At 40.8% G+C, this 15,011-nt stretch overlaps 1 protein-coding gene across 1 annotated transcript in view; it reads left to right on the top strand.

The window, feature by feature from the left end:
* The window catches only part of XRCC5 (X-ray repair cross complementing 5), a gene marked incomplete in the record, with an annotated part of 114,905 nt that extends 100,122 nt beyond the window's left edge, over positions 1 to 14,783 (top strand). The window contains 4 exon segments of the mRNA XM_027775315.1: positions 1,377 to 1,473; positions 3,448 to 3,515; positions 13,693 to 13,767; positions 14,541 to 14,783. Of these exon segments, the coding sequence (XP_027631116.1) occupies positions 1,377 to 1,473; positions 3,448 to 3,515; positions 13,693 to 13,767; positions 14,541 to 14,555 (255 nt within the window).
* Positions 14,784 to 15,011: the final 228 nt, after the last annotated feature.

The raw sequence follows: 15,011 nt of genomic DNA, 5'->3' as shown, positions 1-15,011 counted from the left end.
TCTTTGTCTTTCTGGAAGTGCAAATGCCCTATAGCAAAAACCTCTCAGAAAAAAAAAAAAAAAAAGCAAAACGAACAAAAAAAATACTTCTAAAAATCTTCTAGATTATTTCTAGGCTTTTATACCTCTAAACAAAAGTGAGCAAGTTTAAATTAAAAAGTACACACACACAGGTTTGTTTCCTTTTTTCTTATTTCTTTAATAGGGTCTATGTCATATTCTCCTGCCTCAGCATCCCAGCTGGGACTACTGACATGTGACACCATGCCTGGCTTTTTGTATTTTTACATACAGTGTCACGTTGTTGCCCAGACCCAGCCTCCAGCTTGTAATTCTCCTGTCTCAGCCTCCCAAGTTGCTGCAGAAGTGTACACCACTGAGCTCCGGCTCTAGTGGACCATGAATTGAACCCAGACCTCCCCTGTGGGACTGCCTCTGTAGTCCCAGCTTGCAGAGCACAGTGTCTTAGCCACGTGTGTCACCCCAGCTAGGCCAAAAGTGTATTTTTTAAGTAGCCAAAGTTGTGTATGTTCTTGTGTGGATACTAAATATTTGCTGAATGAATGGACAAATTAATGCTTGAATAATTTAGGCAGAGAATGATGAGAAAATGTTTAAAGTCAGAATGAAAGAGCAGAAGTAGATCATGCACATATCCTGCAGATAAAGACAAAATGTTGGAAAAGTAGAGAGTCAAGAGAAGACCAAGGATGACTCAGTTGGGTGGAGAAAGATTTGGTTAGATGGAAAAACATCACAAAAACGTATTGCCTTTTTTACTTGTTAGCTCTGCCCCAGGTTAGCTGGAGAGAATGTGAATACCAACCGGTTATTTGCCCCATTAAGGAATTTGTATTTTTGTGTGATGTATAATGGTTTGTGAGCACGTTTGGTTGCATGTTTGTTTTAAGGGTATATTTTTAAATATTGCATACTGAAATATTTGTAAGTGAAATAATATGATTGATATTTGCTTCAAACTTACCTGAGAGTTGTGGAAGAAGATAGGGATAGAAAAGAGAAATAAGATCAGTTGAGTTTATAATTATTGAAGTTGGCTGGTGGGTACATGAGCATTCTCTAAATCATTTTGGTTTTGTTTGAAATGTCCTTTACTAAATGTTAAAAACCAAAGTGCAAGGCAATCAAAAAAAAAAAAAAAGACAAAAACAAAAATGAAGGTACTCTGGACCTTCCATAGAAAGAATAATTTCTAGTTCCCAAGGAACAAAGCTAACTTCCCATTTACCAAAGGAGAACATTCCATGTTTTCATAAATGTAGTAGATTCAGACTATGTAGCACTTGGTCGAGGTGTGAATTTGGCTTTTTACCTACTGATTTGTCCCCTCTTCTATTCTGCTTGCCTTCCCACAGTTTTCAGAAGAGCAGTGCTTTAACAGTTTTCTGAAAGGCCTAAGAGAGAAAGTGGACGTTAAACAATTAAATCATTTCTGGGAAATCGTCGTTCAGGGTAAAGTGTCGATTGTCTTTTTCTCCAAATATTTATGCTATTTTTTTTCCTAAATATACATATATTGTGTCATTGGGAATGCTGTGGCTTTCCAGACAACCCAATAAATTCTGAATATAAATTATGTTATATGATACGTTATATGGAGACCTGATAATGTCCCATGTGGCTTTTGGAAATGTTTAGAATTCAGTGAGCTCAAAATCTTGCTTAGTGTGACTTATGTTGTATTTTATTATATTTTAAATATGAAGGGATAAAAATAAAATAGGTGAACATGTAAGTCCCATCTTAAACCCTTTACACCGCATGACCCATTTCTAAGATGGTGCCTTTCTGTGTGTCGAGTGAAGCAGCTGTGTGGGCCAACAAGCCCCCCCTTCTTGGAATCTTAGCCACTTTAATTTTGCTGGATCCTCAGCACTTTGATTGATCTCACTCCCCCTTTGCCATTCTGCTGCCTTCCAGTCCCATGTTTTTGGACTTTCCATGTCGACAGAACAGCCTCTGCATGCACCAAAGCCACTCACTTGCTCTCCGCAGCCATGCAGATTAGCCAGAAGGAAGACAACACACGTTCTTTTAATGTTAGCTTGATATTTGAGTTCCTGTGTACTCTTTGTCTGTTTTTTAAAAACATGACCTGATTTTTTATAACCCAAGTATAAAATATTACTTATTAAAAATACCTATTATGAAAATGATGATCTTTAAGGCATAGTATGAAGCTTTTCACTTATAGTTGAGATGCAAAATTAGTTTCAACCTGCATTTCTATGCAAATTCTATATTAAAGGAATTGTGTACCTATCTAGCTTCTAACAGGCAGGTTTTCATCACACAGGCAACTGTTTCCCTGACAGTTAATTTTTCAGCTCTTTAACTTCTATAGTGGGGAGCAAAAGCAATTAGAATAGACGGTGAATAGGTTTTACTCAAATCGCTTTTGTGTCTGCTGCTGACCCAGGAAATGAAAGAGATTGGTTTGGGTATTTATTGAACACCTATAGCATCATATTATTTGCTTAGAGAAAAATAATACATGTGCAAGGTATGTATTTTCTGAGAACTTAAATGCTGTTGAGAGAATACGTGTACACTGTATCATTTCTAGGTATAAATATTTGTCCTTTTCTGAAAGTGAATTGTGCACCAACCATTTGAAGTAGGAAAAAAATCTGAAGAAGAAGAGAAATCTAAAGGGTAGATTTTTTTTATCCTTGATTTACTCTCACTGAGCTAAAAGTGATGTACTGTGCTAAATGATAGACGGGCTCACTCTAAGAGTTTGTTTCCTCCCGGCCTGATCCTCTGGCTATTCTAGCAGTAGCCAGTAATGTCACTGCTAGTGGAAATGCATTCAGCAACCCATGTTGGGTACCTGAAAGAGCTGGGTAAAAGTGTACAGGCATTTCATTTTCACTTATTAAGTTTCTATTTTATACTACATTGAGGAAACTATAAAGATAAATAAGATCTAGCCCCTCCCCTTGAGAAAAGTATAGTTCTTTAGGAGAGTTAACATATGTGCAAATATTGGGTCGTTACGGAAGTCATGACACATTTTTGTATAGGAAAATATGTCATAACTTTCTCAACAACCTAACAGTTTTGTAAGATAAGATGTGACGAGACCGATTTCAAAGGGATAAAGAGATCTGAAAATCCAAAGAAGGGGAGACTTTCTAGACTTGATCAAGGAAAACTTCATGGAAAGATGTAGTCTTTATTGTTTATTATACAAGCAAAAATAGGAGGAAGGATAATGTAAGATGAAATGAACCATGAATTAATTGCCTTTCCCATTTGTTTGTTTGTTTTACGTTTTTTGTTTTGTTTTGTTTTCCATAGAACAAAGCACTTTACAGTTTTCAGCCTCCAGTGCAAAGTTAGGAGGGAATGTTGGGAGGAAAGGAAAGTAGGATTAGGATGGATTCTTTGTGTCTGGATTTTACTCTCTGAATTGCTTTTTAGATGGAATTACTCTGATCACCAAAGATGAAGCCTCTGGAAGCTCTGTCACAGCAGAGGAAGCTAAAAAGGTATGAAGGGGCAATTCCCTGTATTTCGGTGAATTATTATAGTGGATTATTTTCTCGATGGCTTTGAAGTTAATTTTAAAGGTAACTCAATCACTGTGCTCACTGTTTCTTCCACTAATAAGCAAAATGCTTCAACTGCAGCATCCTCATGGGTGAGATCATAATTGTACCCTGTTTCTCAAGGCTGTGTGCTTCTAGAAGTGACCTAGTAATCCCAGGTACAGTAATTCAAGAGCTCCTCCATTCTGCGACGCATACCAAGATTAGCCCAGACCGTGGTCAAGGCTATCAGATCATCCAACTTGGAGATTTCTCACACGTTAGTCACAGAGAAACTTTCTTTTCCCTTTTTGTTTTTAAAGAATTATTTCTTTAATTCCATTTGTTGTTGTCGTTGTTATTTTAATTTGACCAGAGAAAGAGAAAGGGAAAGTGAAAAAGCAAGTCACCAGGTCCAGGACTCAAAACCATGGTTAGCCATGTAGGAACCCAGTGCCTTTAACCACCACTCCACCTGCTGCCCTCCCCCTCCCCTTTTTTTAATACTGATTAAAATCAGAACTGCCCCAGAGATTCTTTGGGTCTGAAATGGGCTCTGAGTATGGTGTGTTTGAGTTTTAAAGCCCCTCGGGTGACTGTAATGTGCAACATGTAGAGAAACACTCCTCGTCTAGCATTAAGGACACGCAGGTGTTTTCAGTAAAAAGCATTCCACGTATGCAGACCTCATGAGCTTTTTATTGACAGAGATGTTAAGCCATGCCATCCCTGCTTGGTATAAGAGCACTCGATCTGATTCAGCTGTGAGTTAAATACATGTGGCTATTTAGTTTAGTAATCCTTCCTTATACCTCAAGGTTGTGATGAAATTTTAATGAGATATAATCAGGTAGCTCACAAGTATCTAGTCTATAACATCGGGTCTCAGTCACAGTCAGATTGACACAGGCTAGTACCATACCTGGCAGCTGTTGGTTACTGAGCTTCTACTGTGTGCTCAGCACCATGCTGCATTACAAAGCACCTCTGCCCCCAGAAGCCCAAGAGAGCATAGGGGCAATGGGGATGCAGAACTAACCGCACATGCTAAGGGACAGCTTGATCTGGGACTGGCAATCAGGGATCTTGGGGAAATGTCAGGAACGAGGCTGGAAGTGCTCATTATGTGGCTTAATTCAGGCTGAATTCAAAATGCCTTGCATTTTCAGCTTATAAAGGCTTTTGGCAGAAACCATAGTATTTTTTTTTTTTTGAGAATTACTTTGTTTGTTTGTTTAAATTTGACCAGACCTGACTCAAACTACAGCCGGCCATGTAGGAGTCCAGTGTCCTCAACCACCATACCACTTACCCTGAAACCGTAGTATTTTTAGGGAGAGAAGTTAGAATATGCGACTGTTTATTAAGCTCTCTGGGCACACTACCATCTAGACACAAAGAATTCATCCTAATCCTACTTTCCTTTCCTCCCAACATTCCCTCCTAACTTTGCACTGGAGGCTGAAAACTGTAAAGTGCTTTGTTTTATGGAAAACAGAACAAAACAAAAAACATAAAACAACAACAACAACAAAAAAAACAGGAAAGGCAATTAATTCATGGTTCATTTCCTCTTACATTATCTTTACATTTGTTAAAGAACAGATATGTTCCCTGCTTTCAGGACATAAGATCCTGGAATTGTATTGGATTGTTGGAAAAGTCATGGAGTATTTTTCTGTGCCAAAGAGCATCATGACTTTTCCGACGACTCAACAGAAGCATGTTCACAAGTGCCGATGACCGTCTCAGCAGGGCTTCAGTCGTGTCCGCCTCTCTACTGCCCCTGTCACTTCTGAGTACCATGGACTTTCGTATAACAATTCAACAAGTTTTTTTTCTGTTTGTCAGTTGATACAACGTTGTGGTGCATTTTTTCTCTTTGAACTAGGGGGTATCAGTCAGTATTCTTCAGAGAAACAGAACTAAAAAAATACGTGCACACACACACACAGATTGATTGATTGGCTTTAAGGAATTGGCTCGTGCATGCTGTCATGGGCCTGGTAGGTCTGAAGTTTGTAGAGGAGGCTGGCAGCCTAGAAACTCAGGCAGGATTTTGGATTCTTCCCCACACACCAAGCAAGCAATAATTTCTGCCTCAGACACCAGGTAAATGTCCTCTAATTCAATTCTGATACTAGTTCCTACCTGGAGATGTCAGATCCCACAGGTGAAGGGTGCAGTTCCCAAGACCATCTTTCACCTCTTTTCAGATGCTCTTAGCAAGCCCCAGGTTTACCTGTACATTTGATGGGCTATAAATCAGAGATCTCATGACCCTTCCTTCTTGGTGGTCAATTAATTTGTTAGAGCAGCACACAGAACTCAGGGAAGCCTTACTTCTCTTTACCAGCGTATTATAAAGGATGCAGAGGGCAAGGCATGTTGGAAAGGGATTGGCTTCTGTGCCCTCTCTGGGCACACCACCATCTAGGAACTGCCTTGTGTTTAGCTACCTGGGCACTCTCCAAACCCTGCAGGATTGATTTCCTCATTGGTGGTAAATGTAACTTCACCCTTCTCCCCTCGAGGTTGCGAGCGGACTGCAAGTCTCAACCCTCTAATCCTGCCTTGGTCTTCCAGTGACCCACACCCATTCAGAAGCTGCGTAGGCACTGCCGGCCATTAGTCAACTCTTAGCATACAAAAACAAAATGTATCTCTTGAACATCCCAAAGATTTTAGGAATTGCACCAAGAAATGGGGACAAAGACCAAATACATGTTTCACAGTATCATAGTTTCTAACTCCAGAGCCAGAGAGCACAATGCTCTCTGCTGTCCTCACAGTGATCTGCTATGAATTTGCAGGAGTGGGCACTACCATGCTTGTTACCTCGGGGAAGCTGAGTTTCAGAAAGGTTAAGGGTCACACTGAGCACTTGGAGGCATGTGAGGATTAAAGTGCTGGTTCCTATGCACTGCCTTGGCCCTTCATTCCTAAATGGATTGATTCTTATAAATGACATTTTGGACCAAGAGTCTAGAAAACTCAGTAGTCCCTCTTTGTTTTACCTCAACATCGACTTTCTGGCGTAGAGCCAGGTGGTACTTAGAATCACCTGGGGACTGTAGGGTCTGATTCGTCGGTAAATTCTGATTTACCTTCATTGTACACTCTGCCATGGTGGACTTGCAAAATTATGCGTTTGTGTCTACTTTAATGTCACATGAACCATTTATTTTATCTTTTCAAGATGTTTTTAAAAGGCCATCCATTGATTTTTGGAAGAAATGTAGAAGGGAGAGTGTAAGGGTGGTTGGGTCTTCAAAAAGTTTGTGGAAAGTGCATCTTACGAGAAGGCTGTGCATGGATCTAAAATATTTTGGGACCAGAATACACTGGTAATTTAATTCCATTTTTCCATGAACATTTTGAGGTTCCCTCCTATGAAAGATAATGAAATGAACTGCAGAGTGAGATTCTGACTCAAAAGAAGCTGAATTACTTGTGATTTTAACAAAGATATGCTTCAGTTGTTTCTCATAGCCAAGTTAGGGAAGTGTAATCACTTTTAACTGTGGACTGAAATGCTCATTTGCATTGCCTTCTAGTGTTAAGACTGGTCACCCCCCCCCAAATAATCAGTTAAAGAACCTAACTATAATGAGAGAGGTTGAATAACTGTCTTCACAGTCCATTTACAGTTTTTCAAGGTATTTACTGTAGGTTGTTTAAAGTTAGCAAGCTGTTGAGTTCTTACTATTAAATGTTGACATTTGAAAGGCAATAACTATCCAGAGATGTCCATTTTAAATTAAAATTAAATGATAACTTTATATTTGCACAGCATCTTAAGAAGAGCTGTTTTTCTCCAGCATGTTCTAATTTTATCATTCTTTGAGAAGCAAATATATCTACCTTGCTAGAAACAGAAGGTTCTGGAGCCAGCAGGTGGCGTGATGGTTAAAGACACTGGATTCTCATAGAAAGGCTTAAAAAAAAAAAAAAGAAAGAAACAGAAGGGTCTTCTATGACAACTTTAGATCATCACTTTCTTTTAAGTTTCCTGGCTTTTCACTTATTCTATTTCTAGTTGGTATTGTTAGCTGTTAGCTATTCACTGTTGGTGAAGTTTTTGTATCGCTCTTGCGTACACTTCCATCCATCATTTCATTCTCACTGCATAGCTTTGGTGGCTGGGAGAGAGACAGTGATGTGTCTAAGGTCTCACAGTAAGTCACTGGCCAGGAATCTAGTTCTAGAGCTGACCCCCAGTCAGTCCTCCATTCAGTTTCCTCCATATGGAGAACAGTGTAGAAAGAGTTATCCTCATGGCTTTGTAGCATTGTTTCTCATGGGATTCCAAAAGGCTGACCTCTGTCTAAATGATCTAAGGTCTATGGGGTGGGGGGAGGGGGGCTCATCTTTTTCAAAAAAAAAAAAAAAAAAAAAGAATTATTACATGATTCCATTTGTTATTGTTTTTTAATTTGACCAGAAAGAGGAAAGGAAAATGAGAAAGCAAGCTGCCAGGTCTGGGACTCAAACCATGGTTGGCCATGTGGGAGTCCAGAGCCTTAACCACCACACTACCTGTGGGCCCCCAAAATTCATCTTTTTAGCACTTGTTTTCCTTGTAACCATCTGCCCTCCTTTATTATTGCTACATTTTACAACTTTTCCACCTTAGTATATAGATGCACAGAATTTAGCAATCTGTTCGTTTCTCTGACACCCTCTGGAGTGAGGTTGACTAGCTAGCTCATGTCTTACTGTATGTTAGTGGCTCACAGAATTGACTAGAATCCAGACCCTGACTCCTGCTGCTGAAGTCACCTTTCCAACACACCATGGCACCAGGATGAGTGTGTGTACAAGCCCTCTAAGGATTCGTGTGTGAAGTATTATAGTCTAAGAATTGTTTCTTGAGAACAGTTTTCTCAAACTCCTGGGATATGTTTGGACCTCAAGCCATTTTTCTTTTATGCTTTTCTTTTCTACCTTAAATCTCAGATGTAGTAATTTTTTAAGGTACTTTTTTTTTTTTTTTTTTTTTCTGGCACACAAATACAGAGTGCACAAATCCTTAAGTGTGCAATTTGGTGAATTCTTACACATTCATATACCTGGGTACCAACTACAAACAGTACCTTCTCGGTGAGAACCTTCCTGGTCCCAGAAGTAACCATTATTCTGACTTCTGATGTATGAGAGTGGTTTTGCCTGTTTTGGGCCTTCATATAGTTGAAATTATGCCTTTTGTTATTTATCCATGTTGTATTAATTTTTTCTTAGCTTCTTTTTATGTTTATTTTCTCGAAGAGCAAGAGAGACAGACAGCACCCCTCAATAGAATATTGACACTACACAATCCACCTTATTTCAGCCAGCTGCAGATCTGCGCACGTGCACGCCCAGCCTACTCCAGGTCTCTGGACACACGTGTGAACCTGGAATCTTCTCACATGGGTCAGCCTTGCGCAGCATCCCATTTTCACCACTGTGCCACTCTCCAGCCCTCTATTTATGCTTTGGTATAGCTATAGCTGTATAGTATCACTTTTATGGTCACACCACAGTTTTCCTATCCATTCTCCTGATGCTAGACAATCAAATGATTATTCCAAACTGTGGTAATTATGAATAAAATGCCATGACTATTCTTGTCTGTATCATTTGGTGGACATACATTGGGCATATTCCTAGGAATTAAAACATAAAATGCATCCCATTACAAAAGAGGCATATTTCTAGAATTTTTAAAGAATTACTCATTTAATTTTATTATTATTTTAATTTACAATAGGGCACATGTGCTCACCAGAGAGAGAGAATGTGAGAAAGCAACCTGCCAACTCTGAGACTAGAACTGCATTTAACCATGTGGGAGTCCAGTCCCTCAACCGCCTTGCCATCTGCTGGCCCCAGGGTACATATTTTTTTATGTTTTATTTAGCTCGAGACTCGCTATAACCTCATGAGATAAAAAGGGTAAATACAGTACTGGTATTTTGATTTTATATTTGAGAAAAATTGGTTATAAAAAATCAGGGGTCTTGCCCAGGATTCTTGAGATACTGTCAGAGCTAAAGTTATGTCTGTTTCACTCAAGGCCATGGGAACTCTCTGGTACAGCCTTGCCTTTATGACATGCAGTAAGCTCCAGGTGGCATTATGAAACCCAGAGGTATGTCATTTTAGGCAAACTACATGCAAACTGACTTTTGTTCTTCTTGATTTTTTTTTAAGAATTGTTTTATCTAACCTTATTATTATCGTTATTTAATTTGACCAGCGAGAGAGAGGGAAAGTGAGAAAGCAAGTTAACAGCTCTAGGACTCGAACTGCAGTCGGCCGTATAGAAGTCCATCACCCTTAACCACCATGCCACCTGCTGGCCCCTTCCTGGTGCTCTTTTATACACCTGGATTATAGATGATCAATCACCCAATGATGTTGGAGTCAGCCAATAGAAGCAATGTGTTTTTCGTTTTGGGTTTTTGTTTGTTTTTTTCCCTAAAGAATTATTTATTTTATTTATCTTTTTTGTTTGGGTTTGGTTTGGTTTGTTTTGGTTTGACCAGAGAGAGAAAGGGGAAGTGAGGAAGCAAGTCATCAGGTTCAGGACTCGAACTACCATCAACCATGTGAGAGTCCAGCACCTTAACCACCACACCATCTGCAGGCCCCAAACCATATGTTTTTAATTTGGGGATTGGTATAGGTCCAAGCACCAACTGATTGTTAGTTTTCAGTCTTCTGAGAGGACAGGACTGGCAGTTTATACAGAGGTTATTGATTCCTTTTCTCTGCTCATGGCCAGCATCGTATTTCAGTGCACTTGAAAAGTAGTGGTTTATCCGTTTCATAAAGATCTCCAGGTAAGGAGGCTCTTTTGTGGTAACCCCAAGTAAGTGATAGTGTTCTGAAGAAGGAGGAATTTGTCACACAAGTGTCCTTTCCATTTATTCTCCACTTTTTAAGATATTGCAGAGGGAAAGAATGGGAGAAAAGATGAGAGTTGACTCCTACCCCTCTCTGCTGCGTGCTGAGAATCTGTTCCTTTTACAGAGAAAGCAGCCAATCATTGCATTCCCTGCTCTTCCTCTGGCTGCCCTGTCACTGCACAGCCTGAAAATTACTTGCAGTTAAAACTCTGATGATGAGGAGTGATATGTGTAAAAGATCAGCCTTGCCTGGGGCTTTGGGAGGGATAATGGATGGCAGCCCAGCTTTTAGCCATAATTTGCTTACGCAGAAAATGCGAAGCAGAGCTGTCGGGAAAATCAGCTGCAGATGTTTAGCACTTGATGGAAATGAGGGTGCTTTGCTGCTGCTCCTCTCTTCCTAGAAGTCTGGCCTAGTCTCAGTGATGTGCCATTTGTGTTTAATTATATATTCCATGGTCACACTGTGCAGACAGCCCTGTCTTAATTCATCCTTAAAATGCAGTATGAAAGGGGCTCTGCAGGCGGGGCAGGAATGGGACTTGGAGCTTTTAGGGGCTGAGTGCCAAAAAACATTAGAGGTTTTCTAGATGCATCCCTACAAACCTACATGTCTTAGGTTACTACGGTGAAACATGCAGTGGCCCGGAGCAACACTGCACTCATGGAGTTTGTCAGATGTTTGGAAGGCGCTGGTCACTTGAGGCCACACAAAGGCTCATGGCAGGATGCAGCTCTAGTTTTTATTCTCTTCACCCAACTGGGTAGGTCCTATCCTTTAGCCATGTATTCCTGATACAGGGAAAATCATGAAGGGATTCATGACAATGAGTAGGAGAGAAAAGGTATAAATCAAAATCACTTTTAAATAGTGATGTTGAGTAGAGGCCAGAAGTTGGCGGGGCGGTTAATGTAGTGGATTCCCACATGGCCGACTACGATTTGAGTCCCAGATCTGGCCACTTGAAGATCACAACAAATAAATAGATAAATGTTTTAAAAACAAAATAGTGATGACGGCCTAGCCACTGTGATGCGGTGGTAGCACAGTGTTCTGCAGTGCTGGAAGCCACGAAGAGCAGAGTTTGGTCCCTGGGTTGACCTGCACCTGTTGCTAGGGTTCTCCGTGTTTTTGTTTTCCCCCAGAGGACACATGTGTGCAAAAGAGTGAGAGAGAAAGCACTCCCCAGTGAAGCGTAATCACAGTGCAACCCCTTTCCCTCCTTTCCTCCTTCCCATTAGCATTCTAGGCTTGCATGCATATGCACCAGTGTGTTTTTCAAGGTGCTGGGGCTGGAATTCAGACCATGGTCAACCGTATGGGATACAGTTCTTTCCACACGTGGTTTTACTACTGCCCTGGAAGGCCACTGTACTTGTTTTCTGTCTCTTAGACCATTGATTCCCAACCCTGCATATAGTCCAGTTTAGGGGCCCAAAGCGCTATGGAAAGAGCCATAAATGCCTTTAAAAGAAGATGAAATTTCTTAATTGCCTGGTCACAATGGAAGCTAATGAATAGTGAGGTGTTTGGTTTTTTTTTTTTTGGAGAGATTTTCACTGTAGGGCGCGTGCGCTCGCCAGACAGACAGAGAGAGACATAGAGACAGAAAGTGAGAAATCACCCCCCAGGGGGGATGGTCACGCCGCAATCCCTTCTCCTCCATTCTCCTCTCGGGATCTTGGGCACGCACGCACATGCGCCCGGCGTGAGTTTTTTAAGCCACCCGGTCCGGGACACGAACCGCGGTCGACTACGTGGGAGTCCAGCGACATAGCCATTACGCTAACTGCTGGTTCCCGAATAGTGAGGTGGTTTTGACCGAGGACAAAAAATCCAGGAGAGAGGTTGAGCCATGATGTTCAGGTCCGTGGTACAAACGACAGCAGAAACTGCGCCACGGCCACGTGTGGTGTGTGTGTTTTTGTACATGAGGAATGAAAGGCAGAGCTCGTTTTGCTTCCTGAAACTTGGTACACACAGCCTAATATTTAGTGGGTGACTTTGGTTTATAATTTATTGAAGAGACTTATTTAGACTTATTTACAAGTCTTTAGATTTTAGGGGCCCTAATTGTGTCTCTAGCACAATAAAAGTTACAGGAATGTATGGAGAAGGCTTTTCTTGCCCTTTTTTTTTCATGTTGATAAAGTGAGAAAACCGTAACAACACTTTTTTCTCTTGGGTGGAGGCAATTGCAGGAGAGCAGAGGTGTGCTAGAAAGCTCACCTCACTCACTGCACACAGGCCCCTTGCACACTGACCCTGATGAATGCTCACAGAGAGAGGCTCACCCCACCGTACACTGCACCCCTGAAAATGCTTACACCTGTGGGCATGTCTCTGCTACTTCAGTAAGTTCTTATGGTACCAGAAGGTTACTCTCCAGTGTCAGGATGGATGGGTATTGCTAGGACCCAGCTGTTGGATGCAGTTCCCACATGCCTTAAAGGAAAAGACTTCCTGCTGTGGTCTCTTGGACACATAACAAGAAAAAAAAAGTGTTCAGATAATGTTCGAGAGCACTCACTTCCCTTTTCAAATCTGGTTGTCACTCCTAGATCTTCAGAGACTTCATTCAGGGCTTTGCTTTTCTCTGTCTCTGCCTTTTAGAAGCTCCAAGTCTAGAATATACCGACGCTAAACAGAAGTTTTCTCGTGTGCCTGTTTTCAAACAATTTCTAACACAAATGGAAGAATTTCTATAAAAAAGTGAAACAACTTGTAAACTTGCCCGTTTTGTTACAAGAGTTCTTTAAAAAGAGTTCTGTTACCTCCTCTGTCCTCAGTAGAGTTCATGAATAGATGATTATAATCTTGACTTGATTCTTATGCTTCATTCTTTCAGAAGAGACCAAGACATACTGCTTTGGGGTGCTCAGTTGTTTTCTTACCTTTAATGACTCAACTTATCCCCCATGGAAGCAGAAATGGAAGCATTAGGTGTCCACCATGGACGTTCCCCATAGTCACTGTCTTGATGAGCCATGTCATTTCCTCCTTCTTGATAAGAACTTTTTTCAGTGATTATTTGGTATGGTCTATTGAACCTCAAAATTGGTTCTCTCATTCAGTGTCAAATGAAGAAGAGTATGCCAAAATGATGTTTCGTTTGGGCCATTTGCCAGGAGACTCTGCAAAGCAATCCTCCTCAGGCTTGCCTGTGCGATGCTAGCAGCTCGTTCCCTCCATCAAAGGCGGCAAAAGTGTCATTTCGGTACTGTAACTGCCTTTCTATTCACAGTTTCTGGCCCCCAAAGAAAAACCAGATGGAAATGCAGCAGCCGCATTTGAAGAAGGTGGTGATGTGGACGATTTAGTAAGTACTTTTAACATATGCCCAATGCTCTGATGGTTGAACTCACCTGAGTTGTAAATACAGCCACTGGAGCTGTTCAACATACACTTGTTTCTTATTTGTGTTTTAATTTTTAGCATGCCAAAAGCTCCCTGCATTATTAATAATTGCCCTGAGTGTAATCAGATCAGTAATATCACAGTGGAAATGCCTGTGTTCCCTGGTTTCAGCTATATTACTCATTCAGATTAAATTCTCACCTTTGAAGGGCTAAGAAGAAGCGCTAGGGAGAGTGTTCCTTTTGTACAAGATGTTATAATTTACTGAAATTACTCTTAACCAGAAATAAGCAATACAACATGCAATTTGTGTGGGCTGACAAATAAAAACAGCTTTTAAGAAGCCTACTTTGTATGTGTTTTCAGTTAACTTAATATAAACAGAATAGACTGATAGGCGTTTGAGGGTTTTATGACCTCATTACACTATGTTGTAGGTGCCTGGGGAGCTGGGTAAATGTTGGCTTTTGTGTCCATCTGTCACATTTGGAAACTTAATGCATGACAACTGTCCAGAAAAAACAATATACAATGCTTCAGCCTTTTTGTGAAGTTGTTCGTAGTACTAAAGAGAGGATTGGATTTTAACTCCTAAATTAGTCAGCTGTGCATAAGTGTGCAACATTTGTTGACCATTTTCATTAATGGTCTGCGACCAGAGAAGGTCTCTGACCAGAGAAGGGGCAGTCTGAGGTTGGCTCTGTCTCTTTCTAAACATGTTGTTCTTGTTTACAGCTGGATATGATGTAGGTCATGGATGTGTGGGAATCTGAGAGAGAGTTCATCACTGTGGTCCCGGGATCTAATGGAACAGCCTGCAGGATGCTGCTCAGGGGGAACCAGAAACCCTGAAGATGGTCCCAGTAGGTTATTCGGAAGTGAATCACCCGATTCTCTGTGGAATGAATACATACAAACATATTACAGGGGATGATTTAGACCCATACCAGTTTATAAAGGCTCGTTGTTATTTTCTGATTGGTGTATTATTTCTTTTGTTGTGTTATTGATATCAGTATATTACACACATGCTTTGAAGTTTCTGGAAAGTAGTTTCATCCTCACCTGGTATACATGTGAGGATTGCAGCTCTTAGGAAGTCAACCATGGCATGGTTACGGGTGAGTTGCTCAGCCCTTCCCAGCGGTCCTTTGCCCCCCAACAGCAACCACAGTTTATGTTAACTGAACAATAGCATTTGTTTCC

The sequence above is a fragment of the Tupaia chinensis genome, unplaced genomic scaffold (assembly GCF_000334495.1).
Source record: "Tupaia chinensis unplaced genomic scaffold, TupChi_1.0 Scaffold000542_1, whole genome shotgun sequence".
NCBI classification, from domain to species: Eukaryota; Metazoa; Chordata; class Mammalia; order Scandentia; family Tupaiidae; genus Tupaia; species Tupaia belangeri.
The sequence above is the reverse complement of the archived record's forward strand: the minus strand, read 5'-3'. Positions and strand labels throughout refer to the sequence as shown.